We start from the raw sequence: 21,627 nt of genomic DNA on the forward strand, positions 1-21,627 counted from the left end.
AACCCATTTACTATGTACAATTTTGAAGTGACGTCATCGCATTAGTGGTGGGGATGATTAGACAAATTTTGGTTAGCGTTTTACCATCTACATGATATTCTTAATATAAGTACAAAATTTCACAACAATCGGTCGAGTACTTTCGGAGATTATCTGTCTAATAAAAATCCGGGACAACAGACGGACAGACGGACGGACAGACAGACGGAAAAGGGGAGACCTATTTCTTCGTCTTCTAGGGGTCATGAAAGATCGAGAAAACGTAAAAGTAGAGAGTCGGCCGACGGACTCGATTACAATACTTCCTTTGCTTACGCTCGGGAAGTAAAAAAATAATAGAATTCTAAACTAAAAATTGTGTCGGAAATAATCGCTTTAGTTTTCTTTTAAACTCGTGTTTACCACTGTTGAATAATACGAAATCATTATATTTATTCAGATGATTTGCTGTCTCCACCATTCTTAAGATAGGATGATTCTTAGTTTTGTTGGTACTAGATACAGAAATTCTGAACGTCACTGAACTACGCGCAATACGACTATTGGCTGCAGGAATTAAGAACGTTAACTTACTTAACAATAAGGAATTGTCAATGTTACCATTATGAGACCATGGAGAAAGCAAATATCCGACATACAACGCCTATCCTCTAAAGAATTTATATTGAGATAACTACAAATGCAAGTGTAATCACCCTGATGATGACCACGATTAAGTTTAAATTCAATCAAACGAAGAAACTTTTTTTGAACTTTTTCTAGTAGATCACAGTCAACTCTATAATATGGATTCCATACTGAGGAACAATATTCAAGATGAGAACGCACAAATGAAATGTACAACAATTTAATGGACCACTGAGATAAATCACAAAATGACGCCAAATGAAGCCTAACATTCTAATTGATTTATTATAAATATGATAATAATGTTGCTTGAATGTAAGGAATGAATCAAAAATAACGCCAAAATCCTTGATTTCTTTCACACGAGCTATGACAGATCTTTCTAACTGATAATTAAAAGTTACCAATGATTTAGAGTTGAGGAAAGAGATCACACCCAGTAAACACAGTTGCGTCGTAGCGATGTTAATGCCACTTAACTCTGTCTACGATCTTGTTAGCTGTTACATACCAAACTGCGTACATTTGCTTTCCCTGTGCTATGTAATGTAATCAACAGTGACCCATGCTTGTAACATACTGGTGACATCCACATTGTTTCAGAGTAGAGACGTGCTCGCTGGTACATCATCATAACGTTGTGTTAGTATGTCGCTAGATTCTCTATATTTTGATGTATCTGTTACGTTTTATTTTAAACGCCAATATAACGTATTAAATGGACATAGACGTTACGTATATATCGCAACATCGTAAACATATAACTCTCAGTATATTTTATTAACATGATCTATGCGATATGAATAGGCATTTCAAAAAGTCTAGTTACCATTTAGGGATATGGATATGGAGAGTAAAATTTAGAGCTTACAGTAAATTATTATTTTATTCAATGTTTGAAAAAATAAAATATGTAATAAGTAATAAAATACAAAAATTAATACAAATTCATAATATAAATAAATAAATATATATATATGATTTCCTAATTCGAAAATAATACAATATAATTTACACTTAAAAAATACATAGAAACTATAAACTGTCGTTGTTTTTTCTTTCTTCAGGCGTTGACTAGAATGCCTTATCCACTCTAAGCAGCGTTGTTCTACTTCTTTTTCTATTGCGGAATGGGTCTTCATTGTAATTTCTTCAAAAATAAAAATTGTAATAATTATATTTATTGCAAAAAAAAATACCTTTCATAATATTCATTGTTCTTGTCCTAGCCATTTTGGAATTTTCCTACCGAACAAACAAGCTACAGTAAATTCGCTGATTTTTTTTTTTAAATACACGCCCCACATTGTTCTTTTTCCCGTTACCACCTATCTGGGACAATAGCAGTTCCTGAAATAAGAAAAGAAGAAAATATTTTTATGTGTATATATCGAGCGACTCTGAAATAAGTTCGGAAAATAAAACCACAACATCATGAAGTAGAGAAAATTTTAAGTAATTTCTTTTATCTAGTCCTAATTCAGGGGAAAAAATATCAAGATCTACACCTCATTCAGTGCCATTTGTTTTCATCTAAACAACACACAGCAAAAATAAAGAAAAAATTTAGTCACAATGGAAACTGAATAAATCATTGCCGCATCATTTACATTTAACAAGATGTTCCGTATTTGTTTCTTGAAACTGGAGAAGCAATTTAATTACTTTGAATCCGTGTGACAATTAAAGGATTTTTTTTCCGAATCTATTTGGAAGTCACCGCGTATGTATAACATACAGGGTGCTTCACTATAAGACTTTTCTGCAACCCACTATGTATGTAACGTGTTAAGCGAAATGTGTCATGTTTAGTAGGTTCCTAAAAAGTGTTATAGTATTACAGGCATCTACCTGTATATAATATCCAAAATTATGTTATATGTAAGTACATATAAATATATTTAGTCCAGTCATTTTAGCATAAAAAAGGGATCAACCTCGGAATGAGAGACAATAAGCTGAATTTTTGTATACGCCTTAATTTTGGCGTTCTAAAAGTTGTCTCAAAAGTCTCATAAAATCTCGTGTCTGCGTCGTAAGTTATTCAAGGTCAAAGGTCAAGAAAAACAGTTTTTTGCAATTATCTCAGTTTCTATTGCTCCAATGATGTTAACAATTATTATCATAATTGTAGGGCACAAAATTTGGGACAAATTTTATTTGAAATATTTTTTCATGCGCTCAATCGTTTTTGAGATAGAGGACAGTGAGCGCGTAGCGCTCGTCCATACGTACTGTAATGCAATCAACTGAATATCTGTGAATACTACCTTGAATTTTGAATAATTTGTATTATTAATCAATTAATACATTGTCTTTAATAACATTTTACATATTTTCAATATATTCATAGAATAATACTTACCTAAGTACTTTGTGTAATTAAAAACTCATTTAATGAAATATTTATTGTATATCTCAATTTATTTATATCTTTAAAATGTGTAAGTTTTTAAATACTTATTTTTCTATCATGATTATAACTGGAAGGTCTGGAAACAACAATTCAGGGCACCGAAGATGACGACGATGAAACAGAAATTCCCGAACGTCCAGAAGATGACGGTGAAGAAGAAGAAAATTGATACTTTTGTTCTTTAAATTATTAAAAATTTATAGATTTTCACTGCAATTCAATTTCAATCGTGAGAAATGTACAGCTGCTGAATAAAGATAAAATTAAAATATATTAACTCGTTTTACTTACTTCCTTAAAATTTACTTTGAAAAAATTAATATAACTTTAAGATATATAATAATCTAACCTAAGATATACCTACAATAAATATGTCACTTAAAGAGTTCTTAATTATACAAAGTAGGTAAGTATCATTAAATAAATGTATTGAAAATATGCAAAATGTTATTAAATGCAATGTATTAACTCATAAATAATACAAATTTTTCAAAATTCAAGGTAGTATTCACAGATATTCACGGTTGATTGCATTACAGTATGATTGGATGAACGCTGCGCGCCCACTGCCCTCTATCTCAAAAACGATTAAGTGTATCAAAAAATGTTTCAAATAAAATTTGTCCCAAATTTTATGCTCTACAATTATGATAATAGGTGTTAACATCATTAGAGCAATAGAAACCGAGATAATCGCAAAATAATGTTTTTCTTGACCTTTGACCTTGAATAACTTACGACGCAGTCACGAGATTTTATGAGACTTTTGAGAAAAACTTTTAGAACGCTAAAATGAAGGTATATACGAAAATTCAGCTTATTATCTCTCATTGCGAGGTTGATCGCTAATTTGACTGAACTAATTGTATTTTTTTAACTTACAAAGAAACCTGGTTGTTGTAGTAGGCAGAGATAATCTTCTAATTCCTCAAAATTTGTTTATCTGTGGTCTTGGCGGCATATCTTCTATTACTGTTTTCTCTTTGATTTGTCACATTTGATGACGTTTTCATATTGGAGATTTGTTCACTCGTTTCCTTTAAAATTTCTTTTGTTTCGCACATATTTTTTGTATTTGTTTCAAGTCTAGAGTAAAATTATGTTCATTAGCACCTAGTTCATAAAAAATTGCAGTAACATACCTTTGCAACATGTTATGGCAAAGCGCCTCACTTTCAAAAACAATCACCGTAAGTTCTTCAAAATCAGCGGGAGTATCTTCAGTGATTAATGGTGGTATTTCCAGCTTGTCTGAAAAAACTGTTGTTGTTATTTACGTACAGTTATCAAAAACAACAGAAGCATGTAAAAATTAAAATGATTACTTCATTAGAATTATATTAACTTACCTAGTGTAAATTCAACCCACACAATTTTCACAAAACTGCATTAAAAATGAAGTGAGTTACGGATTTACGAGAAAGGTTCGGTGGTTGTGACCCAAATGGCCAAATGGAATTCGACAGCTTCACTGTGAGTGTGAAGTGCAATAACCATAAATATGGAAAAAAGGGATCGTCCGACTCATAGACAAACCAAACTAACAAAGGTCCGACTGCACCCCCCAAACATCTGGTGGATAGTAAATGCAGAAGTTGAGCGTTATTTTTTCATTAGATAAAATAAATTTAATAAAATCAAAATTAACCACTCTCTAGTTTTTTTGCTACCCATCATCGCTTTATAAACGTCTTTATAAAATCAAAATTCGACGAATGAACTCTTCAAAACCTTGTCCCGTTTCAGGGACAATGGGCAAAGAATTTTTATGGCTTTGTTTGTGTCGTTGGGTCTTCCCTATATTACCGCAGATGTTTAAGGTGACCAGACGTTCCGATTTGATCGGAAGTGTACCGATTTCAATACTCTAATAATTCCGATTTCAAATTTCGTCCAATAAATGTTCCGATTAAAACATTCGTTCCGTGAATGTTCCGATTTCTATAAATCTGATAAGAATAAAGATAAATCCTCGGATAAATCACTAATTTTCATGAATAGTAATTTTATTTTGTGAAAAATTGGGAACAAAACTTGTGTCGATACGGTTGTCAGCACTGTTTTAAATGTCAGCAAATGTCAGTACTGTTAGTATATTACAACTAAAAATTTTCAAAGCAGTTATATATCAGATTACGATGGAAATGGAAACTAATGTTCCGATTTCGGACTTTTGAAATCTGGTCACCTTACAGATGTTCTATTTATCATTTGCCAAGCAGGTACTTACAAAATAACATTTCAAGTAAACAAGTTTACAGAAATAATTCTTAGAAATTATTACAATGAAAAGAACTTGTCTTTGGTATATTTCTAATAAAGCCGTTGTATTTTTCGCTCTGAATATAATTATTAATTAATCATTACGAACTCACTGACGAAGGTCACTTTTTAAAGAATACGACGACCCACATCTAATTGACCATATAATCTTTAACAATAAATTTCAAATAATACCATAGTGGTTTTTTTAAATTTTGATAAGGTGTTGTAAAACTATTTCTGTTTCTGTTTTCATTTCAGGTACCTACTGTATTTACGTGGGCAAAGGATGCCGTTCGTGGGATTTTAGGGGCGGAAACGTATACCTGCTTAAATACTGTAAATACAGTGGTGTCGAACGAAGACAACAACAGAAACATACCCGATGAATTGGTTATTATTAGAGAGCGGATTTTATGAAATTTGCATATCCGTTATTTTTTGCATATAAGTCTTGATATTTAATATGTGAACGAATCATGCTAATTAAAAATGAATACGGCTATAAAAAAATTGCATATTTGCATATATTTGCCTTCTGCTGCATATTTCACGTAACGGGTCCATATTTTGTATTTTTATCAATTTTTGTGCTACTTTGAAAAAAAAAAGCCATTCGATCGGCATTTTTCTAGAAAAACGAAATTTCATGAATCATATTGCAAATAACTGGGAAAGGTTTGGGTTTTATGGTAGTTTGGAGGAACCACTGGGTGTTAAGCCATTCTTCCAGGTAAATTCGGGTCCTAATTACTTTTGGAAATACCGTTCATTTCAATATTTTTATTCAATTTTGACATGTAAACAAACGTTTATTTTGCCGTCAGTAGGCCACTAAAGCTTTGGTTTATCCGATAGCGCCATAAAATTTTTAAACCGCTAGCGAAATAAAATTTTTATTTTGCTGTTTTAAAACCATAGTTACCATTTCTGTAATTTCTCCAGTGCCTTGCTGCTCTTTTCATTTAAGGAACTTTTGATACACTTTCTGATTTCCTCTTTTCTGGGAGCAAGTTTTGTCGTTGGAATCTTGCATGATTTTGCAATTTTTCGATAATTTTAGTTTGTTTAAAATAAACAAACACCGTCGCCAGAGTCACATACTACACACACACACCTGATATTGTAACCTAAATTCTAAGCATATAAAATTTTTATTTGGTCGCTGTCAGTTCTGACGTTTCTCGAATGTGAACTTTGAATCACCAATTTTTTCACAATTTGGGACTTGGGGTTGTCAAAATTAAATAAAAGTTTGTATTACACTCGCGGTTAAAATGAATGTGTAACTCGCGGTCTTAAGGCGCTCGCGGCATACGCCGCTCTCGCCTTAAACTGACCGCTCATTAAACATTCACTTTAACCGCTTGTATAATAAATAACTATTGTTCGTTACTTAAGTGTATTAATGGTATGTTTTATGGTGGTCGAAGGGACGTTATCCTATTATTTTTCATCGTGAGTTTGCATTTAAGTGTTTAAAGCGATAGAGATGTGTGTCAATATGTAGATAACTCAAATTAATTTATGCATTAAACCTTTTCCTGAACTTATTCTTCAAGAAAGAACTGTGTTTTGTTGTGCTTGCTCCAATCCGATAAGTATTTTTACATCTGTGGACGCAGTACGCAGTTTTTCTATTTACAAATACATACTTTAGAATCACCGGAAAAATTTTTGTTAGAATATTTCGAAAAATATTTAAAAATAAATTGTTACCAAAATAGTAATTAAATAGTCGATTACTACTATTTTTTAATTCGTTCTGTTTACCTATATTTATTTTTGTATAAGAATATTATCTTAAAAAATGTCATTTATTTGTCAGTGAGATCTAATTAAACACTTTGCAATGTGATTTATGTATTTTTTGTAATAAAAGGTAAGGTGTTTTTGCAATTTGTAAATAAATTTTGTTCGGTTATTACGCTTTTTTTTATTTTTGGAGCATATGCAACTGCATATCTCTGCATATATTAAGAAAGTTATTGCATATTTGCATAAATTTGATGCATGTCATATGATCATATTTCCCAAAATTTTGCTGCATATTTTCCGCTCTCTTCTTGTTATACATACACTCTATTACCGACATTAAAAAAAGTCTACACTATTTCGTCATATCTGCTGCTTTATTATCAGTTTTCAGTTAGTTACATATTGGATATGAAATTAAGTGAATTTTTTGAATAAATAATAATTTAAAGATCAACCACGAAAATAGTCAATTATAATTATACATTATACATTACCAGTTTATTTTAGAGCCCAAGATTACATTGGAAAAATCTAAACTTTTGAAAATTTAATGTTAAACAGATATACCTATAACTGAGTGCGAAAGTCAATACACAAAACTCGATGATCAATTATTGTTTCGTATTCAAATTATTATTTGTTTTCCTTACGATCAAAGTGAAGAAATTATTTAATTCATTTTTATTTAAGAACGATATCGCTAACCTTGAAATAGATTAATTTTTTAATTTCGATTTTTTTCTTTTTGTTTCTTTTGTTGCCGATCAACATATTTTGCATTAGAATTAATAAAATAAGGAAATATATCATTTTATTTTTCGAGCTCATTTCAAAATTCTGTATATGTATAATTGTTCCTTTTTGGCAGTGACGTATAGGCAGAGGTTAAAAAATAATGTCTCATTACTAGTCTTAATTCGTATTACCTGTTAGATGGGACATTTTTTAATTCTGATCATAAACTATGTGCATTAAGTCTCTTGTTCTGTTTTATAAAGCGCAGGTTGTTATGGACATATAAAAATAAAATTATAAATAAATATAATTACAGGAAATATAATATGAAAAAAAAAATTAAGAGCAACTCACTATTGGCGTCATCTCGCTTGTGCAAGATTTAAGACAGGGAAGAAATTTCTTTTTTTAAGACTCAGCATCTTTTGTTTATGAATATGCTATTTACTTGCAACACAAACATAAATAATAAATATAAAATAGAGCTATATAATACTCGATATGTATGTTTTTAAATATTTTTTGCTGTTGCCCTGTCAGAAACGTTAATTTTCGATTTAACATGCCATTTTGTAAAATCAACTGAAAAACACTTTGCATAATTAACTAATAAAAATAAAACATTCCGAAGAATGTATATGTATATATTAATCAGATATCTAGTAACGACAGTTAACATTACTTATTGGTTACATACTCCATTGTGATGTTACAAGGCTTACGTGCCAACTATATCGCTGCTACACAATAATGAGATATCTAGTAAATGCAGTTAACATTAGGTGTTAGTTACATAACAAGAGTACCACAGTGTGGTGTTTAAATGTTTATATGCAAGCTATATCGCTGCGACATAATAATGAGATATCTAGTAAATGTAGTCAACATTACGTGTTTGTTACATAGCATGAGTACTCCATTGTGATGTTATATAGCTTACGTTCCAGGTATATCGTTAAGACATAATCATGCGATGTACTTATTGTTCTTTTGTGAGTACGTACCTGTCACGTCAACATCACAACTGTGTTTACTGGGGCATAACACTTTTTGAGATTTAGAGGTAGTAAATTGCTCAAAGACCATGCATCTAATCTATTAATAGCTTCAAATCGTCAGCATATAATAGAAAATTCGAATTGTGAAAGCAAGATGTTATGTCATTAATAAATAACAAGAACAAAATAGGACCACAGTGTGAACCTTGTGGGACCCCCGATGTTACAGAAAAGGGAGTAGATAAGTAGTTCCCAATTCCCACCTGTTGCTGCCTATCACTTAAGAATGACGCTAACCACTTTATAGTGTTGTTATTAAAACCGTATTTGGATAACTTAAAAAGTAGCAACTTATGATTTACTTTATCGAAGGCTTTAGAGAAATCGGTATATGCAGCATCAACTTGAAGTTTATTGGCAAAAGCATCATTAAGAAAGGAATAGTATTCAATTAAGTTCGACAGAGTTGATCTATTTTTAACGAAACCATGTTGTTTTTCAGAAATTATGCCACTGCAATTGTTTAGACACTATGAAGTCAAAAATCTTTGCAAAAACAGATTGGTTACACACTCCTCTATAATTATCAGTTCTATTCCGTTCACCAGTTTTAAAGATAGAGATAATATAACTGTTTTTCCAAACTTTAGGAAATTTACATTCATTTAGAGACGATTGAAATAGCAAAATCAATGGAAGAGAAACTATGAAGACACAGTTTTTTAAGAGAATGCTTGGAATCCCATCTGGACCATAATTGGAGGAGGATTTTATTTGGGAAATATGCTCAAACACCTCAGCAATAGACACTTTTAAACCATAATCATTTACTTCCATATCCGGAACAAAATTAAGGTGGAAATTCCTATTGTTCTTTTCATATACAGAAGAAAAAAACTGAGCAAATAAGTTGGAAATTGCATTTCCACCTTTTGCACGTTCTTCATTAAAAACCATTTCCTCTGGAATACCATCGCATTTATTTTTATCCTTAAAGAATTTCCAAAAGTATTGAGGGTTACTCGACAAACTATTGTTAACTGTAGTCAAATATGACTTATAGAGATCTGTATTAAGTTCTTTGCAGTGATCCCTCAACGATCTAAAATAAAGGTAATCCTCAATCGTGCCCGATTTACGAAAAACTGAATGAGCTGCTTTTTTTACGAATCAAATTTTTTAATTCAGTATTGAACCATCTAGGATATGATGAACTATTCAGTTCAACAGTTTTTATTGGAATAAATGCCATCGAAAAGAATACCATAAAAAACTGAAACTTTATCATCCACATCCAGACCAACAAAACAACTTTCCCAATCCACAGAAGCCAGATAATCATTAAGCAGATGATAATTCCCATTAGCGAAGTCAAATATTTCAATTTCAGAAGACAGAACGGAAACACAAAAATTAGGAAGAGACCACGAATACGAAATGTGATGGACACTGTTATCAATGATTGTATCAACGGCGGCGTTTACTTGTAAGTTAGTAATATTTGAAAATATAAGATCAAGGAAAACGTTACGATTATTAGGGATAGTGTTAACCTGATCCAGACTTAAAAAAGAATAAGTAGAAATTAAGACGTCATAGCAATCCTTAGAAGAACCAACCAAATGATTAGTAATTTTATTCCTGTCCCAAATAAGAAAGGGAAGATTGAAATCACCGGCAATTATATAGTCGCAATTTGGAAATCTTTGATAAACAGATTCTATATATGATCGAAACTTACACAGTGACAAGCTTGCACTAGAGTATGCCAAATTTCAGCAATTCACTACTAAAGGATCTCAGTAAAAACAGCAATACAGCCACGAGAACCTCCAACTCATTTCACTGCTACACATATATGTAGTATGTGTGTCGATGAGGGCGGGCGCATGAAGACAAGTCTGGAACCGGTTACCGGAAATCTCGAAGCGGCAGTCGCGATGGATTCGAGAAAGACCTCGATTGCAGAAGTTTGGGTTTAAATAGAGGCGACCGTCGGGACGGATTGTTCAGCTAGTTGAATCAAGAGCGTCCAGTGAAATTTTTGTACATAATCGCTGTACCTAATAGTTAGTCGTGTAATTCGAGTTATTAAGAATAAATTGTTGAGTTTTACCCACGCCAATTTTATTCGCCCGAGCAACGTAACAATACATCTAAAAAAATAGTTAGAAAACTACCGATACATTGATTAATCTTTACATTTGGGAAGATACATGTTATCAAAATTTTCTCTTTTCGAAACGTAAACGACTATTTTTAGCCTTCAGCATAACCATATAATCCCACTGGATGTCCTTCCATGATTTCATACCAACAGTTAGTACTTTGTAGTTTCTCAGAATCGTCGCAACCATTACTTTTACCACCATCATTCCAAACCTTAGACCTAAGACAAAAATACAAAGAAATACTACTATTGACAAATACAGACCTATACAGTTTCTGGCACCAAAACTGAAAGGAATGTACGAACAACGATGTTTTTTTGCAACTTCATCAGGAAGAAACCGATCTGGATCAAATTTTTCCGGCTCGGGCCATATCTCCGGATCTCTGTGTAGTAGCACTAGAGGTACGAAAAGATTAGAACCGGCAGGGAAAACGTAAGGATCTGGAAACACGAAAAATGTATTCTTTGGATCCACGTTCTAAAATATATTACCGCATTTAATGTCTTCGTCAGCATACCGCAGAATGAAAGGAATTGTGGGAACTAGTCTTAAAGTTTCTTTAACAACGCGTTCTAAATAGTCCAGACGATTCAACTCTTCCTGAGTTGGACTGCTTTCAATGTTTGGCAGAACTGAGACAAGTTCCTGATAAACTCTTTCCTAAAAGACATCTTTATTGTTATATTAAAAATTTTTCGTGATTTACTTGGATGTCTGTGTAGATTCCTAAAATAGTTAAAACCGTGTTGATTGTGATTGCTGCCGTCTCGCTTGCCGCCATAAGCATAAAACTTGTTTCTTCTAAAATTTCTTCACGGGTGATCTGCTTGCTTCGATTTAATTTAGTCAAATTTGGTAGAAATCGCTTACTTTCAATAGTGTCATCTGAACAAAAAAACTGTTAGCAATCGTTAAAAAATAAATAAATAGTAAATGACTTATGACTTCATACACATACCATTTCTGTCTTCGGATTCATATGATTTGTACTCTTCTGCTATTATCTGAAAGACAAAAATAAAAGTTAAAATTTTGTGACGTAATTAATAAAACCTACGTTTTCGGCAATTTCGTGAGCAGTTTGACAAAGCACTTTATGCTCCTTGTGTAAGTCGGATAATTTCCAAAAGAAATCTATGAGCAACCAAAACGTATGAAATCTCTGTATAAGTATTTCTTCGAACCTGAAATCAAAATTGATAAAAACTGTTAAACTGAAACAAAGACTTACTTCACAGTGATTGTAATCATACGTTGTCGTTCCTTTATCACATGCGGTTTTACGTTGGTTAAAGTTTCTGTTAAAACGAAAACAATAAAAAACACATCATTTACATTTACGCATAAATTTGTTTAAATCTTAGCAAAGTCGCCAAATTTGTTTACCTAAAGCTGCACCAAGTGTTTTTTCCCAAACGACTGGAAGGACATCCGTTTGTTCGGCGCCTTCTTTGTCATCTAAAAACTTCACCATTTCTCGCGAATAACTGACAAAGATATCATGATACGAATTCAAGATCTTCGAATTAAAAGAGGGATTGATCATTTTTCGATGTTCTTTCCAGATACTAACTGCGAATTTTACAATTTATGACTGTGCGTTAAGGAAATTTTAGTACCTTTTGAGGTCAGCAGGGTATCTTTCATTATGTCATTGAAATTTTCATAGAAAGGTGACTTGTTTAGACAGTTTGTCAATATTTTTTCTGTATCTGTTGGTCGCATGGTCGCTATGTACAACTGGGAACCTATCCAGAATTTGGTAACTGGTCTGCAGGAATCCAACTTTCCACAAACCAGGTCGAAAAAATCTGATAAATAAATGTGTGTTACATTTCGATAGTATTTAAAATGAGAAAAAAAAATAAATTTTATTACTTACTATCTTTTGTTACCGATAACAGGAACGCACTTCCCACAAAGGGTACTGAGAATGGTCCAGGAATTGTCCAAGCGTGATACAACAACCATCGCTCCTTCCAAAGAACCGAAATGATGATAAAAATTACAGAACAAGTAAAAATCCAGATTAGCATAGCAAAAGTAATAAAGACACGACAATTTTTAAGCAATGTCCTTTTAATATGATACTCTTGACGACCTACCAAACTGTGTCCAGTTTAACTTCTTGAGTTTTTACTAAATGAAAAAACTAATTACTGTGGGGACGTTTACTTGCGTCATTAGAATTTTTTGCGCAACATCTGAATGGTTATTAATTAGAGTCTATGCAAAATGTTTACTGCATTCATGTACCAAAAAAAAAAAATGCATATTGCCATTAAAAATGTGCAATGTACATATTTTCAATAATACAGTGTAGGGGATACTTTCTGTACCTACCTGCAGAATCAATTTGACTTATCATTTTTGGTTACAAAATTCTGAGATTTGAAGGGTCATACCCATCATTTAAACAATAAATTTGGATCTATACAAATATTGATGAGGACAGACGTGACACTTTTTGTGATGGACGTGACAAGTTCACTTTAAATAACCAAAAATTAAAAGACAACATTTATTTTTAAATAAAATTTGCAAATTCTACAAACTAAGAAATGGTGGTAATTTTACAGGTTTTTGATGGAGTTTATTTCTTTCCATCTGGTGTCCAGCAACTCTATATTTGACGTACTTGTTATACATTCATTAATTTACATTCTTTCCTCACATTTCCATTGCATGGGCTATTTTCACTGCCCCATCAAAGGCTAATTTGTTCATATCCAGTAATCTGCAGCGAATTCCGTTACAGTTAAAACCAAAAACGCCATTTAATAATAATTTTCGTAGTATTAAAACTAGAATTACTTAATTAGCGATACGAATTATTAAAATAAATAAAAACTATAGTGAATTTTTTATTGTATATCGCATTTTTATTGACGCAAACGATAAAAAATTAATTGCATAAGCCAGAAGGACAGAAGGATAACAACCATGTTCGCATTTATATTCTAACATCTATCTATTATGATAATTACAAAATTACCGATGCATTAATTAACTAAGTGCATCCTCTCCGGCCTTGTATCCAAAATAACTACATATTACATAAGATCTGAATGATTATTTGAGTTTTTAGCACTTTACTCTTACTAGCCGTAATAAATTTGATTCCTTGATATATGTATTGAAGGAGTTCGCGTATTGTATCCTTCCTAATTCGTTTGTTTAATTTTTTTCAAATCGTTGCATCGCGCTCATTCACTGTAAAAAGGTTTCGGCGATCGCGTCTTTGGATTAACCATGCAAAATCCAAATGTCAAAGAGAAATTAGAAATTATTCTCAGAAATCAACGAACAACTCAAACAGAATTATTTTATCCAGTGTGATGATTATTGTAGGACAAATTAAACGGAATAAATGCACAAATTGATCCATTCATTCGTCATAGTGCGTGACATCGGCAAACCAGCCATCTCGAACTACACTCCAAAAAGCCCGAGATGAAAATATACAAAATATTTTATTAGGTATTCTATGTTCTACTGCGATTAGAAGAAAAAGCGAGGGCCGGCTTGTTCTTCAACGGTTAATTTAATTAGTAGGTAATTTGTGTAAATTTCACACTTTTTTTTCGAATCACTAAAGATTGGAAGTCAATTGATTTTACATTCGTTAAGCAGGGATGGAATTTTTGTCGCCTGGAAGCATGTTCGTTACAAGAAATTTTTGAGAGAAAAATGTAGAACATTGACTCATCAACATTTTAAAATATTTTTCTCTATTACGAATGTGTTTTGGGATTCAGAAACTTTTGTATTACTGTTTTATTTGTTTATTATGTTAACAACAACAAAAATAAAAATATTTCACAAAACAAACTTACATTTATTTTCAAAGGTGATAAAAAGTAAATAAAATCAGGGGGGCATGACGTTTTCTAGGGGTCTTAAACAGATGGGATAGAAGAGTTTCAAAAAGCATCATGACAGAAAATTTAAGCCTGAGGATTACTTCTTACATATGGAGTTTAACGAAGGGACGCTAGAGAAAATCTAGGCTGATGGAGAATTTGGTTTACTGACGAATGTTCATTTGGTCTTAAGGAAGTTATAATCGTCAGGACGATCAAATTTGAGCAATAGGTATACAAACCTCACGTGGTCCATGACCATCGTTATCAGTGGCGTGCAATTGTTAGTGTGTGACTGGGGCGTCTAGGACATCATGTCGTTGCACCATTTTTCATCGAATCTAGATTGAATGCTCAGAAGTAGGACATTATCCAAGCTTAGCAAATACTTCCTGGGACTCGAAGGGTGTGGCATCTGCAGCAGGTCTTTTATATCCAGGACCAAATCTCCAACATACAACAGTATTTTCCCCTCAATGTTGGAATGGAAAGTTGGGCCTGTGGATTCGTCGGATCTAAACCCCTGGGAATTTTTTCTTTGGAGATTTCTTCACGACCACCTGTATTCGAACAATACCAGCTATGCAAACAGAGACGCGCTGAAATAAGCAATCCAGCAATATTGTCTTCAGATTTCAACTCAAATGCTCATCAACACACGTAGGAGATCAATTTACTTACTGTACAGCTGCTGAGACCAGTCTTTTTGAGCAATTCTTGAAAATAGTGCAATACCTCTCCAGATTCGTACAATATTTCATTACTTCATTCATCAACAATTGTTAAGTTTTGTTATTTGTAGTTATCTAAATGGTTCATTAAAATATTCTCTTCAAAAGCGCCAGCTGTTTTGATGGTAAATCTTATCATCACACAAAAATATTTTGTGCAGTTTGTGCATTTATCCTGTTTAAATTGGTCTAGAATAATCGTCATTTGGATAAAATAATTCAAATTGAGTCGTTCAGTAATTACTGAGTGAGACAACGCGAGTGCATTCCTAGCTTGACGGGCTTCCAGGACATGTCACAATGCTGCCGATCGGGTTTTGAGGACGACCAGCTGCTAATTAGATGTAGGAACCTGGGTTTTCTTGCAGTTCTGGATAGAAAACCACTGCGATCTTGAGTACGCAAGACGTAGCAAAACTGTAGAACAGTTCGACCTTTACCGATGTATAAGTGGCATTGAACTTTTATGTATTGAGCTTCAGCTTCAAAAATTAAGTTTTCTTATAGGTATTTTTTATAAAACTAAATGTAAGTTAGGAGATACCACTGAGTTCTTTGACAATTTTCTGTCCTATGTGACACCTCAGTATGAAAATATTATCATTACTGGCAACCTGAATTTCGATTTTCATTTTGACAACACGTTACAAGAATGTTTTACCACATATGATTTTAGACAAATTATTACTGAAAGTACAAGATCTACTGCAACATCTGCTACTTTAATTGATCCCATATTTGTTAATAGTACTGATTTTATATATGAAAGTGGTGTAATTAATGCCGATCTAATTTCGGACCACAGGTAATACTGCACATTAAAAATTGATGTCCCGAATATTTCGCCTAAAATTGTTACATACCGTGATTTTAAACATTTCATTTATGATCAGTTCTTACTTGATCTCCATTCAGCGCCGTTTGACAACATTTTTTATTTAATCAGTTTTGATGACAAGGTCCAATATCTCAATGAATGCATCGCTGAATTATATAACTTGCATGCACCTGTAAAAACAGCAGTTGTTACGAAACCTTATGCGCGTTGGTTAACGCCTTCAATCAAGGAACTCATTAGACTACGCAACAATGCTTTAAGTTCATATAAAAAATCTCGAACAGTGGACGACTGGACTTACTATAAAAAATTAAGAAATCTCACATTAGCAGCAATTAGACGAGAAAAAAGAGCTATTCTCACTTTTCAGGCTCAGTCTATGAATAAAAAAGGTTTGTGGGCATCCCTCAAACGTCTTAATGTCCAGCATACTAACAAATTTTCGGATACATGTACATTTAGCCCCAGTGAAATCAATAATTATTTTTCTTCAGTTTTTACTCCGCCACATAACTGTAAAGATGCAACTAACGAAATTCGAAATAAAAAATACCGGGATGGAAGTAATTTCAAATTTTCGTTCACTACGGAAGATGAGGTTTTAGACATAATTTCTGCTCTAAAATCAAATGCGTCAGGATATGAAGGAATTACCCTTGAGATGATCAAATTATGCTTCTCTGTTATATGTAAATATATGGTTCACATTATCAATTGCTGTTTAGAGACTGGTTTTTTTCCACAAAGTTGGAAAATGGCCCTTGTCCGTCCTGTTCCCAAATCAACTGTTGTCAAATCGTTATCTGATTTACGGCCTATAAGTATCCTTCCAGCGTTATCAAAAATCCTTGAGAAAGTTATTTATAAACAGATTTATAATTACATCTCTGCTGAGGGCATTCTAACAGAAGATCAATCTGGTTTTCGTACAGGCGTCAGTACAACTTCTATTTTAGCAGTCACAATGGATGACTGTATAAACTCCATTGATAAAAGCTATGCAGCTGTAGCTTCTAGACTTCTCTAAGGCTTTTGATATGCTGGATCACGATCTACTATGTGCTAAATTGCAGTACTATGGTTTTGATTTAACTACGACTAATTTTTTTAGATCATATCTCTCCAGTCGTTATCAACAAGTTGTGATTGAATCAGGAAAATCTGAATTAGCCTTAATTACATCGGGTGTCCCTCAGGGATCGATGTTAGGACCCATCTTATTTATTATATATACTGCCCAATTGCTAAGCATGCCTTCATCAAGTAAAAAAAGAGCGTTTGCTGACGATACGCAACTTTTGCTTCATTTTCAGCCTTCCCTAGTTGAGGATGCGTGTAATGATATAAATAAATATCTTGTGAGTATTGTTAAAGCTGCGTCTTCAATCAATTTAAAACTTAATGCCGATAAATGCAAACTAATTTGCTCCTAAAAAACTCCGAATGGCTATTGCTAATAATATAGATATTAATATTGGAAATAAGAAGCTGCCTGTTTTGCAATCTGTGAAGAACTTAGGTCTCTTTATTGATGATGATTTCAAATTTAAATCTCATGTTTCGAACGTCATAAAAAATGTTATTTGGCCCTAAAAATGCTTTATTCCAATGTTTTAATTCTGAACTTCAAACTCAGGAAAAAATTGTGTGAAGCGTTAGTATTATCTCATATTAACTACTGTTTTATAATATACTATCCATTTCTTGATTGTGTTGACAAAAATCGTCTACAAAAAATTCAAAATCACTGCTGCCGCTTTATTTTTGGGTTGAGGAAATATGACCATGTGTCACCCAAAATTCGTGAACTTGGGTGGATGAAGCTGGACGTAGTATTTCAATATCATTTAGCAGTTTTTGTATGTCGGTTGTTTAAAACTCCATCACCTCCGTACTTGCGTAGGAAGTTTCGCTCAAGACAAAGTATTTTAGATACTAATATACCACTAAGGAAACTTCAGCAGTTGTCAATGCTAAGATTTTTTACCTCTATTTTTTGTAAATCATTGTCATTTAACATTATTAAGTCTTATAATAAGTTTAATTCTGAATTGCTGTACTGTACTTCTGTGAACAGCTTTCGGAAAAAAATAAAAAACATTCTGTTGCACTCGGAATCGTCATAAATTTAGTTATCTGAGACGCTTATACTTGTAGATATATATTCGGTATCCAAATTCTTAATATTTACTGTTAAATTATTGTGTGAATTATATATTTTTGTTGTGGTTACTATATACTTATTTATATTATTATTTTCTTTATAACTATTGCATCTCTAAGTTAATTTTATTATTTTATTGTTTTTGCATTGAATATTTATTTTGTAAGGTTGAGTGGAATAGCCTATGGCTAGACTCTGCCTAATCATGTATTATTTTAACATGAATAAAGTCCTATGTAGGTATGTATGGATGTGTGTATGTTTTCAATAACTCACCTCTCGGAGTTTTAGAAATAATTTTTTAAAGTAATAAAATTAGCGCCCAGACCTTATAGGAAATTATTGATGACAACCACTTCGCGTGTCTTTATTATAAGACAATTAAAAATAGTTCTTTTATATAAAAAATTGGTCTAAAGAGTTTAGACAGTACTTCCCTCGCTGTCGGAAACTTGACGACTGCATGCCTATTGTGTTTTTTTTTCTCATTACATTTTTGTAGTGGGAATTAAAAAAAAAATGTGATGACGTCATCAACATTTTTGCAAGGACACGTATATCAGTTGGGATAGATGTAGTTTAATACTAAGAATAAAATTATTGTATTCCCAAATTTTCGGGAAAATGAATTGGGTCGTTTTGAATATTGATTTGTTATAATCAATAAAATAACGAAACAATTTACTCACATATACGGCGCCGGTGTGTAATATCTAGAGAGCGGATTTCTGTCGGGCTAGGCAAGGCCAAACTCGGTACGGCTCGTACGGGATACGAATTCATTGCGGTTGCGGAATGCACTTCGCTTATTTGAGATTAGAATAACGCTGTTTCGTTGCACTCTACTGTTAATTCCCGTTCTCATTTACTTAGCCGTTTGATTAATAAATCGTTAATTATATTTATGGAATCAGTACTGATTAAATTCAGTGATTATCTATCACCCGCTACTGAGTCCCGGCGATCCAGCGCGTCCCCACCTATAATCGTGACGTAGCCCGACAAAAATCCGCTGTCTAGTAATATGAAGGGCAACTGAAAATCGTTTATGTATAAACATTCTTAATTTGAGATGACAAGCGTAACAGCATACGTGAGAGTCAAACAGAGAAACTGTAAACAAAACGACCATCGGTTTTATTGCTTCGACTTCCGCTTATTATATAAAACATTGGGTTTTATTTTAATTCTTGACGGTGAAATTCACAATTGGTTGATTATAAACATGTCTATTTCACATTCGCGGAACCAAGTGAGCGCATAAAACAAATGCAGGTCTATAATGTTAAAGTCGATGTAAATAAGCGTGCTACCCTTATGTTTCAACCGAGTTTTTCCTTTAACAAATTTTGTGTCTACCAAATTGGGTTGGTTGGGGTGCAATACTAATAATAAGTGTTGCCTTTAATTTAATCAATAAAATAAATTGACTTCATTAATTTTTTTGAACCACCTCTTAAGAAAATCTAAAAAATTAGAATGGAATGATAAATCACAAGTACAGATTCATCATATTTTGTACATTTTAGATACGATTTATTCGGCAAACTTTTGAGCTGACGTCATCAGTTTTTTGTAGAAGATAACCAAATATATTTTGACTAAAAATTTATTATGCTCTTTATAACCTTAAAACATCTGCAAGATTTCAAAGCATTCGGTTTTGTATTTCCTGATTAAATCAATAAAATAAATTTACGCATTCATTAATTTTTTTGAGTTACCCTGTATATGCAAATCGAAACAATTTGAATGGAATGATAAATCACAAGAAGAGACTCATCATATTTTGTACATTTTAGATAGGATTTATTCAGCAAAATTTTGTGGTGACGTCATAAATTTTTTAGGGGGGACGACCAAATACGTTTTGATCAAAAAATTACCATGCTTATGATAATTTTAAAATATCTTCAAGATTTCGAAGCATTCGGTTTTGTAGTTCCTGAGTAAATCAGTAAAATAAATTTACGCTTTCATTTATTTTCTTGAATCACCCTGTATATGCAAATCCAAAAAATATGAATGGAGTGATAGATCACAAGTACAGACTGATCATATTTTGTACATTTTAGATATAATTTATTCGGCAAACTTTCGAGCTGACGTCATCAAGTTTTTGGAGGGGATAAGCAAATATATTTTGACTAAACATTTATTATGCTCTTTATAACCTTAAAACATGTGCAAGATGTCAGAGCATTCCGTTTTGTAGTTCCTGATTAAATCAATAAAATATATTTACGCATTCATTAATTTTTTTGAGTCACTCTGTATATGCAAATCCAAAAAATATGAATGGAGTGATAGATCACAAGTACAGACTGATCATATTTTGTACATTTTAGATATGATTTATTCGGCAAACTTTCGAGCTGACGTCATCAAGTTTTTGGAGGGGATAAGCAAATATTTTTTGACTAAAGATTAAAAATTAAATTTCAAAATGTTGTTTTATAATTTTGATTTTTTTTCCAAAAATCTGGACGTTTCGGGTGAAAAGTCGATTCAGAGTTGTAAACTACATGTGTAGGACTATGTTATTTTATACAATTGAAAACCCATTTACTATGTACAATTTTGAAGTGACGTCATCGCATTAGTGGTGGGGATGATTAGACAAATTTTGGTTAGCGTTTTACCATCTACATGATATTCTTAATATAAGTACAAAATTTTACAACAATCGGTCGAGTACTTTCGGAGATTATCTGTCTAATAAAAATCCGGGACGGCAGACGGACAGACAGACGGACGGACAGACGGACAGACGGACAGACAGACGGAAATGGGAGACCTATTTCTTCGTCTTCTAGGGGTCATGAAAGATCGAGAAAACGTAAAAATAGAGAGTCGGCCGACGGACTCGATTACAATACTTCCTTTGCTTACGCTCGGGAAGTAAAAACACTATTATTATTTGAAATAAAAATTAGTAAGTTCAAGAACTTGTGCTATGTATTAAAAACATTCATTGTAAATAATAATTGACTAGAAATCACGGCAAAGTTGTGTTAGGCTCATCTGGCAACGTTGTAAATTATCTTAATGCTTACTGTGA

The 21,627-nt window shown here is 32.6% G+C and overlaps 2 protein-coding genes and 1 long non-coding RNA gene across 3 annotated transcripts in view; all 3 read right to left on the reverse strand.

Annotated features, from left to right (window-relative positions):
* The window catches only part of LOC135130801 (cytochrome P450 4C1-like), a 75,231-nt gene that overhangs the window by 42,969 nt on the left and 10,635 nt on the right, over positions 1-21,627 (reverse strand). The window lies entirely within an intron of this gene.
* Positions 1,922-4,397, reverse strand: LOC135131058 (uncharacterized). The gene is made up of 3 exons (XR_010280866.1): positions 4,186-4,397; positions 3,926-4,129; positions 1,922-1,977 (listed from the first exon to the last, which is right to left on the reverse strand). It is a non-coding gene; the product is annotated as an uncharacterized LOC135131058 (long non-coding RNA).
* LOC135130740 (cytochrome P450 4c21-like) lies at positions 11,056-12,221 on the reverse strand. Its single transcript, XM_064058160.1, has 7 exons — positions 12,202-12,221; positions 12,028-12,154; positions 11,929-11,974; positions 11,677-11,855; positions 11,462-11,630; positions 11,227-11,410; positions 11,056-11,185 (listed from the first exon to the last, which is right to left on the reverse strand). Exons 1-7 carry the CDS (start codon positions 12,219-12,221, stop codon positions 11,056-11,058), a joined length of 855 nt encoding a protein of 284 aa, XP_063914230.1.

This window comes from Zophobas morio, unplaced genomic scaffold (assembly GCF_036711695.1).
Source record: "Zophobas morio isolate AGI-343-1 ecotype UQ-CSIRO unplaced genomic scaffold, CSIRO_AGI_Zmor_V1 ptg000018l, whole genome shotgun sequence".
NCBI lineage: Eukaryota > Metazoa > Arthropoda > Insecta > Coleoptera > Tenebrionidae > Zophobas > Zophobas morio.

What these genes read in the sequence shown, in the direction of transcription:
- LOC135130740 (XM_064058160.1), bottom strand. Translation starts at nt 12,221, where the DNA reads ATGATTACAATCACTGTGAA. An exon ending in TGAATCCGAAGACAGAAATG is followed by an intron (nt 11,856 to 11,928) that starts GTATGTGTATGA and finishes TTTTTTGTTCAG; the next exon opens with ATGACACTATTGAAAGTAAG. An exon ending in TGACGAAGACATTAAATGCG is followed by an intron (nt 11,411 to 11,461) that starts GTAATATATTTT and finishes TCGTGTTTCCAG; the next exon opens with ATCCTTACGTTTTCCCTGCC.